We start from the raw sequence: 15,036 nt of genomic DNA on the forward strand, positions 1-15,036 counted from the left end.
AGTTTATTCAAGTCCCATGAGGCATTGCAAGATTGAAAGTTATAGGTATGACTCTGAAAGGCAGAGGCATGATGGGACTTGTAGTTTCGCAACAGCTGGAGGGCCGCCAGTTTGACACCCTCACTGTAGCTCATACTCTGTCACTTTCTAATATAGATAGCATTCCTATACTCTAAGTCATGTTCGAGGTGGAATTAACATGGAATCATATATTTAAATGGTGAGAGGACACCACACTACAGCAGCATCATTTATTGTACAAATATAAGTGTATATAAGTTTTTATCTATGATGAAGTTTCATTAATATTATTTCCTCCGATCTGTCTTCCATAGAAGCATGATAGCTACTTTAATAACTTTTGATAATGCCTCTTGCATAACAGTTATGCATTTGAGGTAATTTTGAAGATATGTGGTTAGATTGTACCAATTCTAATTACTCCACAGTCAGGAAACCACTGCAATATCAATATTAAGTCAGTAAACAATAGGGATGTGGAAATGCTGGGTATTCTTTAGTCAAGCATAATGTAGCAATGTTCAGTTAACATTGCCATAGTTGCTGTGGCTTATTGCCAAGTCAAACTGAGTTCAATAGAAAATGTAGTTTGTATGTAAATAAAAAAAAAACCATCTGGTTGTAACATATACAAAATATATACAAGAATAAATAATACATAGGAAGCTATTCTGTTTTATCTAAAATGACAGAACGAGACCCGGTCACTGTGAGAAGACAGGAAAATGTGGCACAGGATTCACATTTAGGGTGAATGTGACGTTCCAGACTAGTGCTTCTGGGCAGAGAAAGCTGTGGATTGGTCTCTCTCTGGATTCTGCAGCTCTGAATCAGAACATTCAATCCCGTGTCTGGGTTTTGCTAGTCACCTACAACCTGGCTAAGTACACAGCGGTGAGGTGTCAATATATACTCAGGTCTGAGAATAACTCAGAGCTCCCAGTTGGAGACCTCTCCAAGATGGAAGGTCTCACCAAGTGGTCAAAGAACCCATCCAGAAGCCAAGAGACAGGTCTCAGTTCCAGGAGTCAGGTCGACTGTTATTGGGCCTCAGGAGAACCCCAATCCAGAGGCCAGAGGCGGACCTTACAGCAGGGCGCTGTGTCTGAAGGCTAGAGAGCCAGGTATTCAGCAGAGGTACTGCTATTGAAGTTGAGTGAGCTCATGAGCCAGGTGGCTTGGCATTTTTCAGTGTATGGATTTCTGTTCAAGTCTGAAAAAATCCCCTGCATGGGAAATCATTAGTTTGTGAACTTTGCTTTTTTTTTTTTATAAATAAAAGTGGACTCACTGAAATAATGCATCTACCACGAGAGCTAACTACCCCGTGTCATACATTTATGATAAAGGTTCTTGATGTAAATTAATCACTTTGGAGTCCGGACACTTTCACCCCCTTCCAGTCCAGGCCAATTTTCAGCTTTCAGCACAGTCTCACTTTGAATGGCAATGATTTAGGCATGCAGCACTGTATACAAGTGAAATTTTTATTACTGTTTTGAGACAGATAGAGCTTTCTTTTGGTGGTATTAAATCACCACTGGATTTTGTATTTTTTGCTATAGAAATGAAAAAATACTGACAATTTTGAAAAAAAAAATAGTTTCTCAGTTTCTGTTATAGATTTTTGCAAATAATCTTTAATAAATTTGAGCCAAAATGTATGCTGCTAGTTTTAAAAATAACCCCAAATCAGCATATATTGTATGCTCTGTGTGAATGTTATAGTGTCTACAAACTATGGTGTGTATACAGTGAGGAACATAAGTATTTGAACGTCCTGTGATTTTGCAAGTTCTCCCACTTAGAAATCATGGAGGGGTCTGAAATTCACATTGTAGGTGCATTCCCACTCTGAGAGAATTCAGGAAATCACATTGTATGATTTTTAAAGAATTTATTTGTCTTGCACTGCTGAACATAAGTATTTGAACACCTGAGAAAATCAGTGTTAATATTTGGTACAGAAGCCTTTGTTTGCAATTACAGAGGTCAAACGTTTCCTGTAGTTCTTGACCAGGTTTGCATACACTGCAACAGGGATTTTGGCCCACTCCTCCACACAGATCTCCTCTAGATCTGTCAGGTTTCGGGGCTGTCGCTAAACAACACGGAGTTTCAGCTCCATCCAAAGATGTTCTATTGGATTTAGGGCTGGAGACTGGCTAGGCCACTCCAGAACCTTGATATGCTTCTTACGGAGCCACTCCTTGGTTATCTTGGCTGTGTGCTTCGGGTCGTTGTCATGTTGGAAGACCTAGCCACGACCCATCTTCAATGCTCTGACTGAGGGAAGGAGGTTGTTGCTCAAAATCTCACAATAAATGGCCCCATTCATCCTCTCCTTAATACAGTGCAGTCGTCCTGTCCCCTTCGCAGAAAAGCACCCCCAAAGCATGATGTTACCACCCCCATGCTTCACAGTAGGAATGGTGTTCTTGGGATGCAACTCATCCTTCTTTTTCCTCCAAACACAACGAGTGAAGTTTAGACCAAAAAGTTCTACTTTGGTCTCATCTGACCACATGACTTTCTCCTATGCCTCCTCTGGATCATCCAGATGGTTATTGGCAAACTTCAGACGTGCCTGGACATGTGATGACTTGAGCAGGGGAACCTTCCGTGCAATGCATGATTTGAAACCATGATGGCGTAGTGTTCTACCGACAGTGACCTTTGAAACTGTGGTCCCAGCTCTCTTCATGTCATAGACCAGCTCCTCCCTTGTAGTTCTTGGCTGATTCCTCACCTTTGTTATCAGAGATACCCCACGAGGTGAGATCTTGCATGGAGCCCCAGTCCGAGGGAGACTGACAGTCGTCTTTAGCCTCTTCCATTTTCTAACAATTGCTCCAACAGTTGATCTATTTTCACCAAGCTGCTTGGCAATTGCCCCGTAGCCCTTTCCAGCCTTGTGGAGGTCCACAATTTTGTCTCTGGTGTCTTGACAGGTCTTTAGTCTTGCCCATGGTAGTAGTTGGCGCCTGACTGACTGTGGGGTGGACAGGTGTCTTTAAAGAGCTCAGACAGGTGCTACTAAGTTAGATTAATGAGTGGAGTAGAGATGGACCTTTTAAAGGCACAGTAACAGGTCTTTGAGAGGCAGAATTCTTGCTGTTTCTTAGGTGTTCAAATACTTATGTTCAGCAGTGCAAGACAAATAAATTCTTTAAAAGTCATACAATGTGATTTCCGGAATTTTTCTTTAAATTCTCTCAGAGTGGGAATGCACCTACAATGTGAATTTCAGACCCCTCCATGATTTCTAAGTGGGAGAACTTTCAAAATCACAGGACGTTCAAATACTTATGTTCCTCACTGTATATATATATATATATATATATATATATACACATACACACACACACACACACACACACAGTTGTGTTCAAAATAATAGCAGTCAGACATCACTAACCTGATCAATCACTGTTTTTAGTAGAAAAGATTTTTCTACATGGCAAATAATTTACTAGCAGGTGTAGTAGAGTAATAGAAATCCAGCAGACCCAACAGTCATGACATGCATGCTGCTGATTCTGTGTAATTGAATCACTAATTGAAAGGGGCATGTTCAAAATAATAGCAGTGTGGAGTTCTATTAGTGAGGTCATTCATTCTTTGAAAAACAGGTGGCAATTATTGCCCTTATTTAAGGAAGGACGGCAGCAAATGTTGTACATGCTGGTTACAGTGCATTTCTGTCTGAAATTCTGAGGAAAATGGGTCGTTCCAGACATTGTTCAGAAGAACAGCGTACCTTGATTAAAAAGTTGATTGGAGAGGGGAAAACATATAAAGAAGTTCAGAAAATGATAGGCTGCTCAGCTAAAATGATCACAAATGCTTTAAAATGGCAACCAAAACCTGAAAGATGTGGAAGAACGCGAAAAACTACCATTCAAATGGATAGAATAGTCAAAATGGCAAGGACTCAGCCAACAATCAGCTCCAGGAAGATCAAAGGTGGTCTAAAGTTACCTGTGAGTACTGTTACAATTAGAAGACGCCTATGTGAAGCCAAGCTACCTGCAAGAAGCCCCCGCAAAGTCCCACTGTTGAAAAAAAGACATGTGCCGAAGAGGTTACAATTTGTCAAAGAGCACATTGACTGGCCTAAAGAGAAATGGCGCAACATTTTGTGGACTGATGAAAGTAAGATTGTTCTTTTTGGGTCTAGTGGCCGGAGACAGTTTGTCAGATGACCCCCAAACACTGAATTCAAACCACAGTACACTGTGAAGACATTAAAGCATGGTTGTGCAAGCATCATGATATGGGGATGTTTCTCATACTACGGTGTTGGCCCTATTTATCGCATACCAGGGATCATGGATCAGTTTGAATATATCAGAATACTTGAAGAGGTCATGCTGCCTTATGCTGAAGAGGAAATGCCCTTGAAATGGGTGTTCCAACAAGACAACGACCCCAAACACACCAGTAAACGTGCAACATCTTGGTTCAAGACCAACAAGATTGACGTTATGGAGTGGGCAGCCCAATCCCCCGATCTTAATCCAATAGAAAACTTGTGGTGTGACATCAAAAATGCAGTTTCTGAGGCAAAACCAAGAAATAGAGAAGAACTGTGGAATGTAGTCCAATCATCCTGGGCTGGAATACCTGTTCACAGGTGCCAGAAGTTGGTTGACTTCATGCAACACAGATGTACAGCAGTTCTCAGAAACAGTGCTTATACAACTAAATATTAATTGATTCAAAGGAAAGCAAAATCTTCAAACATTTTTCAGTTTATATAGTGAATGTTTGAGTTTGTAAAGCAGAATACAAACACTGCTATTTTTTTTTTGAACAGTCTAATAATCACTTTTCTTACATTTTTTTTTTTAGAGGAACAACACAAATTTGATATATTTTTCTTCATGTTTTGATTTGGAATAGAATGTGTAGTGTTCCCAATGCATTTGTGTGTATGGAAATAAAAGCTGTTAGAATGATTTTGAGCTTTATTCACTTTTTTCAACACACTGCTATTATTTTGAACACAACTGTATATCTGGCAAGCAGACTGCTGGCTGTCAGACACAAGTGATCCAGTCACTGGATTATTTCCGCACACCCTTGTTACTACACCCCTCCACCCTCATGCACACCTCTGCCATGTTTCCCAGGCTCTGCACAATCATCAGCAGGCCCGGGACAGGCATGGCAGGTTGTGCTGGATAGAGGGGAGGGGGACCAGTGAATATTTGCTGGCCTGCCCTTCCTGTTACAGAGGAAATAATAGGACAATAAGAAAGACCCAGGGCTGTCAAGCAGTTAGAATCCTATATCAGGCAAGAATGGGACAACATTCCCATCCCAAACTGCAACAACTGGTCGTCTCAGTTCCCAGATGTTTACAGAGTGTTCTTAAAAGAAGAGGGGATGCTACTTGGTGGTAAACATTGAGCTGTCTTTTTTGCTGCAATCAATTTCAGAATGACCTTCTTTGGTTTCTTTAAAAATGGTACATTTTCTCATTTTAATCATTTATGTATTCAATTTTCTATTGTAAATAAAATATGGGTTTATGAGTATTGGAAATCATTGCATTCTGTTTTTAATCCGATTTTACACAGCATCCAAATTTTTCAGGAATTAGGGTTGTACACTCAAGGCATATCATGAATGATAACTGTCACAGCTGCTTGAACTCTCAACTGAACTGCCATGCCAACAAATGTCTGGTGCCACAACTGATCACATGTGCAGCATCATGGCAATAGCAGATCAGCCACTTGCCCTCCAGAAGATTTGCCCTCCTTCCTGACCAGGCCATTGTTTGCGATACGCCGCGGCATTATTTTAACTGAAAATTGCACAGTCATGTAATGTTGTACCCAAATGAGATTTGTCCCCCCCCCCCACCACCAATATAGAGCTTTCTTTTGGTGATATTTGATCACCTTGCGGTTTTTACTTTTTGTGCTATAAAAAAAATTGACAATTTTGGAAAAAAAACCCCAAAAAATCCAATATTCTTTATTTTCTGCTATAAAACAATTTAAAAAAATAACATTTCTTCATAAATTTATACCAAAATGTATTTCTATTTTTGTAAAAAAAAAATCCCAGTAAATGTATATTGATTAGTCTGCGCAAAACTTATAGCAACTACAAACTCTGGTACATATACTGGAATTTTCTTTATTTTTATACTAGTAATGGTGGCGATCAGAGACTTAGAGTGGGACTGCGATATTGCGGCGGACATTTTTACACTGACACTTTGTGGGAACCAGTGACACGAATACAGTGATCACTGCTAAGAATATGCACTGACACTGCACTAATGACACGGGCGGGATAGGGCTCTTCATCTAGGGTGATCAAAGGGTTAAGTGTGTGCTTAGCTATGTGCTTTGTGTACATTACTTGGTGCTTTTACTATGGGAAGTGATGAATCGTGTTCTTAGAGCTACAGAGAGAAACGATTCAAAACTTTCCCGTCACAACAATGCTATGGCTATGTAAAGATAGCCATAGCTCTGTTCTTCCTTCCAGACTGATGATCTGCAGGTGGCTTGCAGATCGTTTTGTGCTGTGACAGTTTAAACAGCCAAAGATTTCCTCTGGCACCACGTGCATGCTCCCATGTGGCAGAAGTGCAAAATGACGACATTTATATACGTGATTTTGCACAGGAATGCCACCCTGTAGCAGTAAAACTGCTATAGGGCAAGTGGTTAAACAGAGGCTAAGACAGTAGCTTCGTTGACTGCAAAGGATAACAGGGTTTAGTTCTGCTTTAAATTATAGTTAATGCTACATACCCTAAGATTGCCGTCCCATCAGGTGACAACAGTTTTGTGCACTTTCACTGTAGAAAAGTGTTGTAATCCTGTTAAAGGTAATGGGAAAATAACAAATAAATCGGTAGAATCAACAGGAAATAATTATTTTGCAGGTGGGATTTACACAGAGAAAAACAGATAAGGCAGTGACTGATGTAATTTTTGCCCATAGTTCCACTTTAGGCAGTACAACCAGGTCACCTACAAAACTTTCTTGCAGGATAATGAAGGGGCAGCAGCAGAAAGATAGGCTTATATCTCTGCTATTTTCTGTTGTCAGCAATGCAGCATACCCCGATTGCCTCTTTGTGCTTTTCCTCTATCAGTCTAAGTGCTCCTGTACAGGTTAAGCTGTGTGACATAGGGGCTGGTGGATAGATCCACAGTGTATGGAAGAGACCAAGTATCCAACACACACCCACTGTTTTCAGGATTTCCATTATTTTGCACAGGTGATTTGATCAGTTTCACTGCCTTAGTAATTACCACAGCTGTTTCATCTGAGGGAAATCCTGAAAACATGACCTGTTGGGGGTCCATGAGGACTGGAGTTGAGAAACACTGCATTAGGGAGATTAACGCTATTTGTCCTGTTTATCAAAAGTGAAAATAAAAGAAAATCTCAAATTTTGGGTTGACATCACAACACTAATAAAAGGGGAAATCTTCCAATGGGGACACAGTAGGACCCCTCCCTATAGATTTCCCCAAAATTTCTGTTTTGGCTATGGCATAGGAAGTGAGAGAAATCTTCCAAACTGGATACAATGTAGAATTAAAATTACTTTGATGAAGAGAGTCCAGTAAAAGATGAATTCTTACTAATTGCTATGTTATAACTATTAATTGAATTTGGCTGTATAATTCAAAAGGTCAAAGTGGCATTGGAGCAAAGCACTCCAAAACAATTTTAGCAGTACCAGCTGCATGCAGCACTATCCCACATGTATGTGTTGATTATTGCCAATTCATCAAAAGATGTCTAAAAGTGATGGTGTAAATCAGTGGTCTCCAAATGGCAGTGCTTTGCTTACTTGTATCGGGCCCTCAGGCATTATTTTTCTCCACCAATACAAACAATGGGGCATAATTCCCCCCACTGATAACAATGAAGGGGCAGAATAACCCCCAATGGTAGGACACAATTCCTCTCAAAGACACCAACAATGGGGCTAATTGACATCAACAATGGGGTGCTATTCCTCCCACTGACACCAAAGAAGGGTCATTGTTTATTCCACAGAAGTCAGGACCTTTTCTAATGCTAATAGTCCGGCCCTCCTTAAGTGTGAATGACAGTAAACTGGCCCTTTGTTTAAAAAGTTTGGAGACCCCTGGTGTACATTATGGTATTTAGGGGTTGTTGTTCACAGGTGGTGTTCTGGCTCCATGCTTGGTTTTTAGAAGCCATAAGCAGAACATCAAAAACACTCCATAAATAACACTATCGAAGTATAAGGAGTAATACAAAAAATATGGACCTTTTGGTTTTTGTTAAAATAACCTGTAAAAAGTAGGGAAAAAAAGCATTTAAAATTGTATATTTGAGAAGCCCTGAAGGATGAGAACACTAGACACATCCTCAAAATAACTCCATCTAGAAAACAATTCCTCCAGCCATAACATGGTGATTATTATAGTATAATAGGTGGAGCTTAAGTAGAAAACTATGCTATATTGTATTTTTTCCTGCAGCAATGGTAAAATAATGATAAATTTGAAATATGAATTTTAAGTATATTCTATTGTTCTTTTTGAACAGGCATCTTAATAAGGTCAGGTATGTGAAAATAAGATTACTCTAAAATAGCAATTTTAAATGTTGTTTTAGAAGTCAGTGAAGAGTTGATTGAAGAATCAAAGATAAAATAATACACTACTGTGAACCTCTGTGAGGGGGAAGAAGTCCATTACCTTAGGACACTAGCAAAAACCCAAGGCCCCACAGAGTAGGGTAGGGTTATAGGGAGATGCCCAGGGGCCATGGACCTGGTTCAAATTTCAGCAGGAACCAGCCAAAATTTGATCTGTGTATTGGCTGAACAAGAAAAATCAATTGTTTCCCCAATTTACACTTAACAGCATGGATGGTGAAAAAATGTCCTCGCAGAATAATGTTCCCTGAAAGCCGCTAACCCACAGGTTTGAACTCTGAGTCACCATAAGGCAAAAATACGCAAGTATGCACGAATGGTACTTTAACAATTGACCATGGCCTTGAAATGTTTACTAGGGTCAGAGACAGCCAAGCACCTACAATCTTCAAAAGGTGGTCAGTAGTGCAACCACGTGTCTCTACATACGAAAAAAAACAATGGTTTACAGAATAAATTTATTATAAAAAGTCACCATGTAACATCCATAAAGCAGGAAAGACAAAATCCTACACAACGTTTCTCCTTCACTACAAAGGTTTAAAGTTGCATCAGCAAAGCATACTTATGTTGTCACTCTGGATCCTAAAGAAGATCTGTCCTGTGAAAGTATGGAAGCTGCCACTGCTGAAATTTTGTTGAAAATGTTAGTGGTCTGGCTGTGATGCATGACTTCTATCAAAGTCCCAGAGCTATGACTTCCCTGATCTATACTTTTGTTACAAGTCAATAATTGAAGTCACTGCTGCAACATGACAGTCAGTCAGCTAGCATTTTCAGAAGGGGGACAGTAAAGGTAGTATTCACAAAGTATTCACGCAGGGAGATGAAAACAAATGCACACCACACTTTTCAGATATTTGTAACAAATTTTGAAAACCATTTATCATTTTCCTTCCACTTCAAAGTTATGTGCCACTTTGTGTTGGTCTATCACATAAAATATATTTACGTTTTTAGGTATGAATATTTTTTCAAGGCACTATGTTATGTTATATGATTTTGGTAAATCTAAAGGAAAATTGTACAAGAAAATGATATAATGTATGGCCAAGTCTTAGATTTTGTTTTAAAAAGGGGAAGGATGTGAAGTCTGAACACAGAAGACTTAAAGTGGAACTTCACTCTATTAATCAACATTGACTATTTTTAATCCTTATGCTGCTAGCATTAGTAAATAGATAGGAACGTGTATAATATTTACTTGTTTTCAACAAGTAAATGTCATACATCCCAGGAGTCTTCAGGAGGGTTTTTACAGTTAAAGTACACCCTCCTGCTTGTATGCCTGAACTAAGGCAGGTTGGATTCCATGAAATCAATGCTATATGAATCATCTGCCCTTACTCAAGATGGCCACATCCAGAAATGCTAGGAGAGTGTTTTTCAGAGTGATTTCTCAGCAAAATAAAGCATGGAGACATGAATGGATGGGGGAGTTTGCTTTGAATATTAAAAATGAATCAAACAACACTTTGTGGTGCTTAATCTCTTGGCGCCGGCCTAATGCAAATGTGCGGCCTCCCGGCGTCTGGGCCTAGACGCCGAGCGGCTGCACATTTGCGTTCTATTAAAAAAACACATATGTGCTGAGAGCGCGCGCCCTGCACGCTCCCAGCACACGCGTTCAATACTCACGGAAAGGTCCCAATCTCCTCTCTTGATCGGGACCTTTCCTGATCACGTGACTGCCGTGACAGCGAATCACGGAGGTCACATGACCCTAAAACCCTGCCTCAGCTTATGGAACCCTTAAAGGGCCGGGAGGCGCCGGCGCCAAGGGGTTAAATTGAGTGTAGCTCCGCTTTAAGCAAGCCATAGATTATACAATTTTCTTTCCTTCCACCACGGGTCGAAGGAAAGAAAATTGCTTGATTCCCCCATTACACAGTCAGTGCTGATGGGGGAATCTCTCCTGCAGCGCTATTGTGTTCTGCCAGCAGGAGTCTTCCCTGCTGGCAGAACACGATGATCACTGCTAACAATTATAAACTTCAGTACAACCAGCCTGCCCATAGATGGACTGAATTTCGTCTGGTCCCTGCTTAACAGACTGAGATTCAATCCATCTATGGCTGGCTTAAGTAAGAGCAGACCTTTACAAAATTCTGTGTCCAACCCTTTAGATATCAGAATTATTGCACTGGTCAACCCTGGAAATACCTGCAACAAACCTAGACTTTAATAGAATACCAGCTTCCTGGAAACAAGTCCCATGGCTTAGGGAACACCTGTGATGTAATGCAGGTACCGACTTTTTGGAAAAATTGTTTTCCCACTCTTAAAGCCCAGTTTAGAAATTCTATTTTTTTTTTTCCAGAACAGCAACTCAGAAGTTAGCAAAGACAGCCTTCAAAATTTTGCTTGATAAAATTCACCCATCATAAAGCAAAACACCTATGTCCTTACACATCATCATCTTGTTTAAGATTCCTTTTCTTTTAAATAAAAAACAGCAAATTGCATTAATCGTACATAAAGTCATACATTAAATAATACTAAAAAAGGACTTCTCTCCATCTCCAGTTCAGCACATATGCTGGGCAGACTGCTATTATTCCCTATGGCCATTAGTCAGACGAAAAGTCAGCATCCTGGTACTTAACACTGTGCCATTCATAGGCAGGGAAAGTGAACATTTATGGTAGGGCATTGCTGCACTTTACTTCTGTACTAACTTTATCACTAATTTTTTTTTGGCATGTACCTTCAAACATGCACTGTGTGTGTAATTATTAGGCAAGTGAGTATTTTGACCAAATCATCATTTTTATGCATATTGTCCAACTCTAAGCTGTATAAACTCGAATGCTTATTGGATTTAAGCATATCAGGTGATGTGTATTTGTGTAATCAGAGAGGGTGTGGCCTAAGGAGATCAACACCCTATATGAAGGTGTGCATAATTATTATGCAACTCCATTTCCTCAGGCAAAATGGGCCATAAAAAAAAGATTTATGGACTCTGAAAAGTAACAATTATAAAAAAAAAAAAAAAAAAAAAAAAAAAAAAGTGTTTCAGAAAGATTCAGCACTCTTGAAATTGCTAAGATATTGGGGCGTGATTACAGAGCCATCCAACGTTGCAAGAAACTGGTTGAGAAAATAAAATTAGCTGCCAAAGATTTGAGAAGAATCAAACGTGAAGCTACCAGGAGCCCATTATCCTCCAGTGCTGTCATATTTCAGAACGGCAAGCTACCTGGAGTGCCCAGAACGTGTTCAGTGCTCAGAGACATGGCCAAGGTAAGGAAGACTGAAACCTGACCACCACTGAACAAGACACACAAGTTGAACATCAAGACTGGGCCAAGAAATATCTGAAGGCAAATTTTTCAAAGGTTTTATGGACTGATAAGATGAGGGTGACTCTTGACAGACCAGATGGATGGGCCCGTGGCTGAATCAGTAATGGGCACAGAGTTCCACTTTCACTCAGACGCCAGTAAGGTGGAGGTGGGGTACTGGTATGGGCAGTTATTATTAAAGATGAGCTTTTCGGGTTGAAGATGTACTCAAAATCAACTCCCAATTCTACTGCCAGTTTTTAGAAGACACTTTCTTGAAGCAGTGGTACAGGAAAAAGTCTGCAACTTTCATGCAGGACAATGCTCCATCACATGCATCAAAGTATTCCACTTTGTGGCTAGCCAGTTAAAGACCCTAAATATGAACAAATAATGACATGGCCCCCTTCCTCACCTGACCTAAACCCTATTGAGAACTTGTGGGCTCTTCTTAAATGGGAGATTTACAGTGAAGGAAAACAGTACACCTCTCTGAGGTGACTGGGAGGCTGTGGTTGCTGCTGCACAAAAAGTTGATAGTCAACAGAATCCATGAATGGACAGCTTATGACTGTTATTGGATAGAAGGGTGGATATATATATTTTTTTAATGTCAGAACTGTTTGTAAATTTTGAGTTAATTATTCTCACTTTAACAGATGAAAAATTAGTGAAATCTGGACATTTTTGTTTTTCATTTAGTTGCATAATAATTCTGCACACTAATAGCTGCCCAATAATTGCGCACACAAAAATATTCTCCTAAAAAAGCAAAAACCTCACTTTTACTTTCTTAAATATTCAGGTTTGAGGTTTATTAACATTTTGGATTGACCGAGAGCACTGTAGTTGTTCAATAATGAAATTAATCCTCAAAAATATAACTCGTCCAACAATTGTGCTCACAGTTTGTGATCTACATTCTGTGCAATCTCAACTGCTAAGTAGGCAAGTGCTGAAAAGGCAAGTTGAATCTACGAGGTGGAACAGGTAGGTTGTGAGAATATATTTTTCATGGAAGTAAGTTTCTTACACAGGTCAGTAATGTTGGCCATAGTGTGGACAATTTAGTGGCACAACAAAATGAAGCCAGCTCACCTTTATGCTCCCTTAATCTGAGTTTCCTTTTCATTCTTTAGGTTCACAATTGTATTCTCGGTTAGCAGTTCTTATTTACAGTTCAACTGCCATTTACAGGATGGTGTTCTTTTAGATAAAAAAAAAGAAACAAACATGGCTGCATAGGAATTCTAGAGATATTAGTTTCTGTACAAAAAGCTTCTCTCAGTTTCCTTGACTGTCATTCTCCACTGTAGAAGTAGTTTGTCTGGTAGGAGACACATACTATCAAGAAGTGGGGAAAAGGGCACAGGCTCATATTCCACTTCTTTAGTTTCCCAAACCATTGCTATGCTTGAATTTTGCAAGAGAAATATCAAGAGTAAGTATGGGGCATCTTTCTCCAAAGCCCTCCACAAAGACAGGTTTTTATCCAACGCTGCTCCCACTGCTTCACTGCAGTCGCCTTATTCGGGGACTTCAACATTGTTACACAGCCACACCTGAGCAAAAATGAGAGAAAATTTCTTCTATAAAAAGGAAATTAAAATGACAGTACTAATTTTATCCTCAGATAAAAAAAACAAAACAAACAGTTTTACTATTAATTACAATAATGATTTGATATAATATCAAGTGGAACTCAATATACATATTACCTTTCTCAAGTGTAAGAGAGACGTTTCAAAGGGAAAGAAGGGATGCAAGGTTTCAGCTGTTCTGGTATGCCTTACAACTATCGCAAGTGATGCAAATGGGCAAATCATACAAATATGCTGTATGTCTGTGTGGTTTTATGTGTATTTTTGTCAAACTTCAAAGGATTTTTCAATGTGCACATTTTTTTTTTATGTGAAATTTAAAACAGTTTTTTTTTCTGAAAGCAAACGTCTAAAACTACAGTTGAAGTACACAAATGGGTGCATTTCTTTCTGTCAAAGTACTTTTGCCTACTGCGGTTATACAATATGGACTAGTCCCCTGTCCTAGCATGCGACAGTATTGGAGCAGAAATAGACTCCTGAGATTATCAGCATGTCCCTTTTCAGTGTGCATGAATGCAGCACATTGACTGGTTCCCCAAATAGCTACCACTTCCACCAGGCATAGTTACATAGCTAATCTGGTTGGAAAAAAAAGAGGGACTAGTCCGTCCAGTAAAAACAAAAAACACACACAAGCTTCAAAGGAAGGTAAAAAAACCAAAAAACCAAAAAAAAAAAAAACCAAAAAAACAATAATAAAGCATGATGCAATTTGCTCCAGCAGGGGAATATTCCCTGGATCAACTTCACCTATAAATACTAGTATCCCGGTATAGTGTGTGTATCTAGGAAAAAATCCAGTCCTTTTTTTAAACAATCTCCTAAGCTGGCCAGAACCAGAGTTCTGTAAGTCAGATTCAGGAACTTACACTAGTTGCATTTAAAAATATACTTTATTATTTTAATAAATTCACAAGTACACTAATTAGTGTTTTTATCTGCCTGGGGTTCAGCTCTAAATGAGCACCTGTTTAAAAAAAAAATAAAATAAAAAAAATAAATAATAGACTGACCTAAATGTGCCCCCTAGTGGATCACATATGAGAGAACGTTCTTCAAATTTCTATATTGAGAGCTGCAGCTGCCATCTACTGGATGACGTTTTTCTAGACTGTTTCCAAATGTCTGTGCAATTGCAGTCTTTGATCTTGTACAGATTTTAATTTAGGGTGTTCACTACATTCTTTTGGTATTAGAAAGATATCTGCATTTTTTGTTGGTGAGGGGGAGGGGTCCCAGTTAAATCAGATCCTGGACATTTGTTCCACTGCGAAGCACACAAGGGGTAGTCAATGCAAAACGAAATCCCCCAAAATACAGCTCTTTATTTTGGACTTCACAACAAGCAGTTGTGTTACCCATTACCTAGAAACCTTAAAAACCAGAACAGGCCAGATAGCATCACTGCTTGGCATAAAACTAACAATGGCAGGACACAACGTATGTCATA

General features: G+C 39.4%; 1 protein-coding gene across 1 annotated transcript in view; it reads right to left on the reverse strand.

The window, feature by feature from the left end:
- Positions 1–9,139: 9,139 nt before the first annotated feature.
- The window catches only part of MED16 (mediator complex subunit 16), a 33,233-nt gene continuing 27,336 nt past the window's right edge, over positions 9,140–15,036 (reverse strand). Inside the window, exon 14 of the mRNA XM_089673573.1 lies at positions 9,140–13,544. Coding sequence (XP_089529699.1) covers positions 13,418–13,544 — 127 coding nt within the window. The 3' untranslated portion in view covers positions 9,140–13,417. The remainder of the gene's footprint in view (positions 13,545–15,036) is intronic.

The sequence above is a fragment of the Staurois parvus genome, unplaced genomic scaffold (genome assembly GCF_062004578.1).
Source record: "Staurois parvus isolate SC_StPar_1 unplaced genomic scaffold, SC_StPar_1.0 ptg000141l, whole genome shotgun sequence".
NCBI classification, from domain to species: domain Eukaryota; kingdom Metazoa; phylum Chordata; class Amphibia; order Anura; family Ranidae; genus Staurois; species Staurois parvus.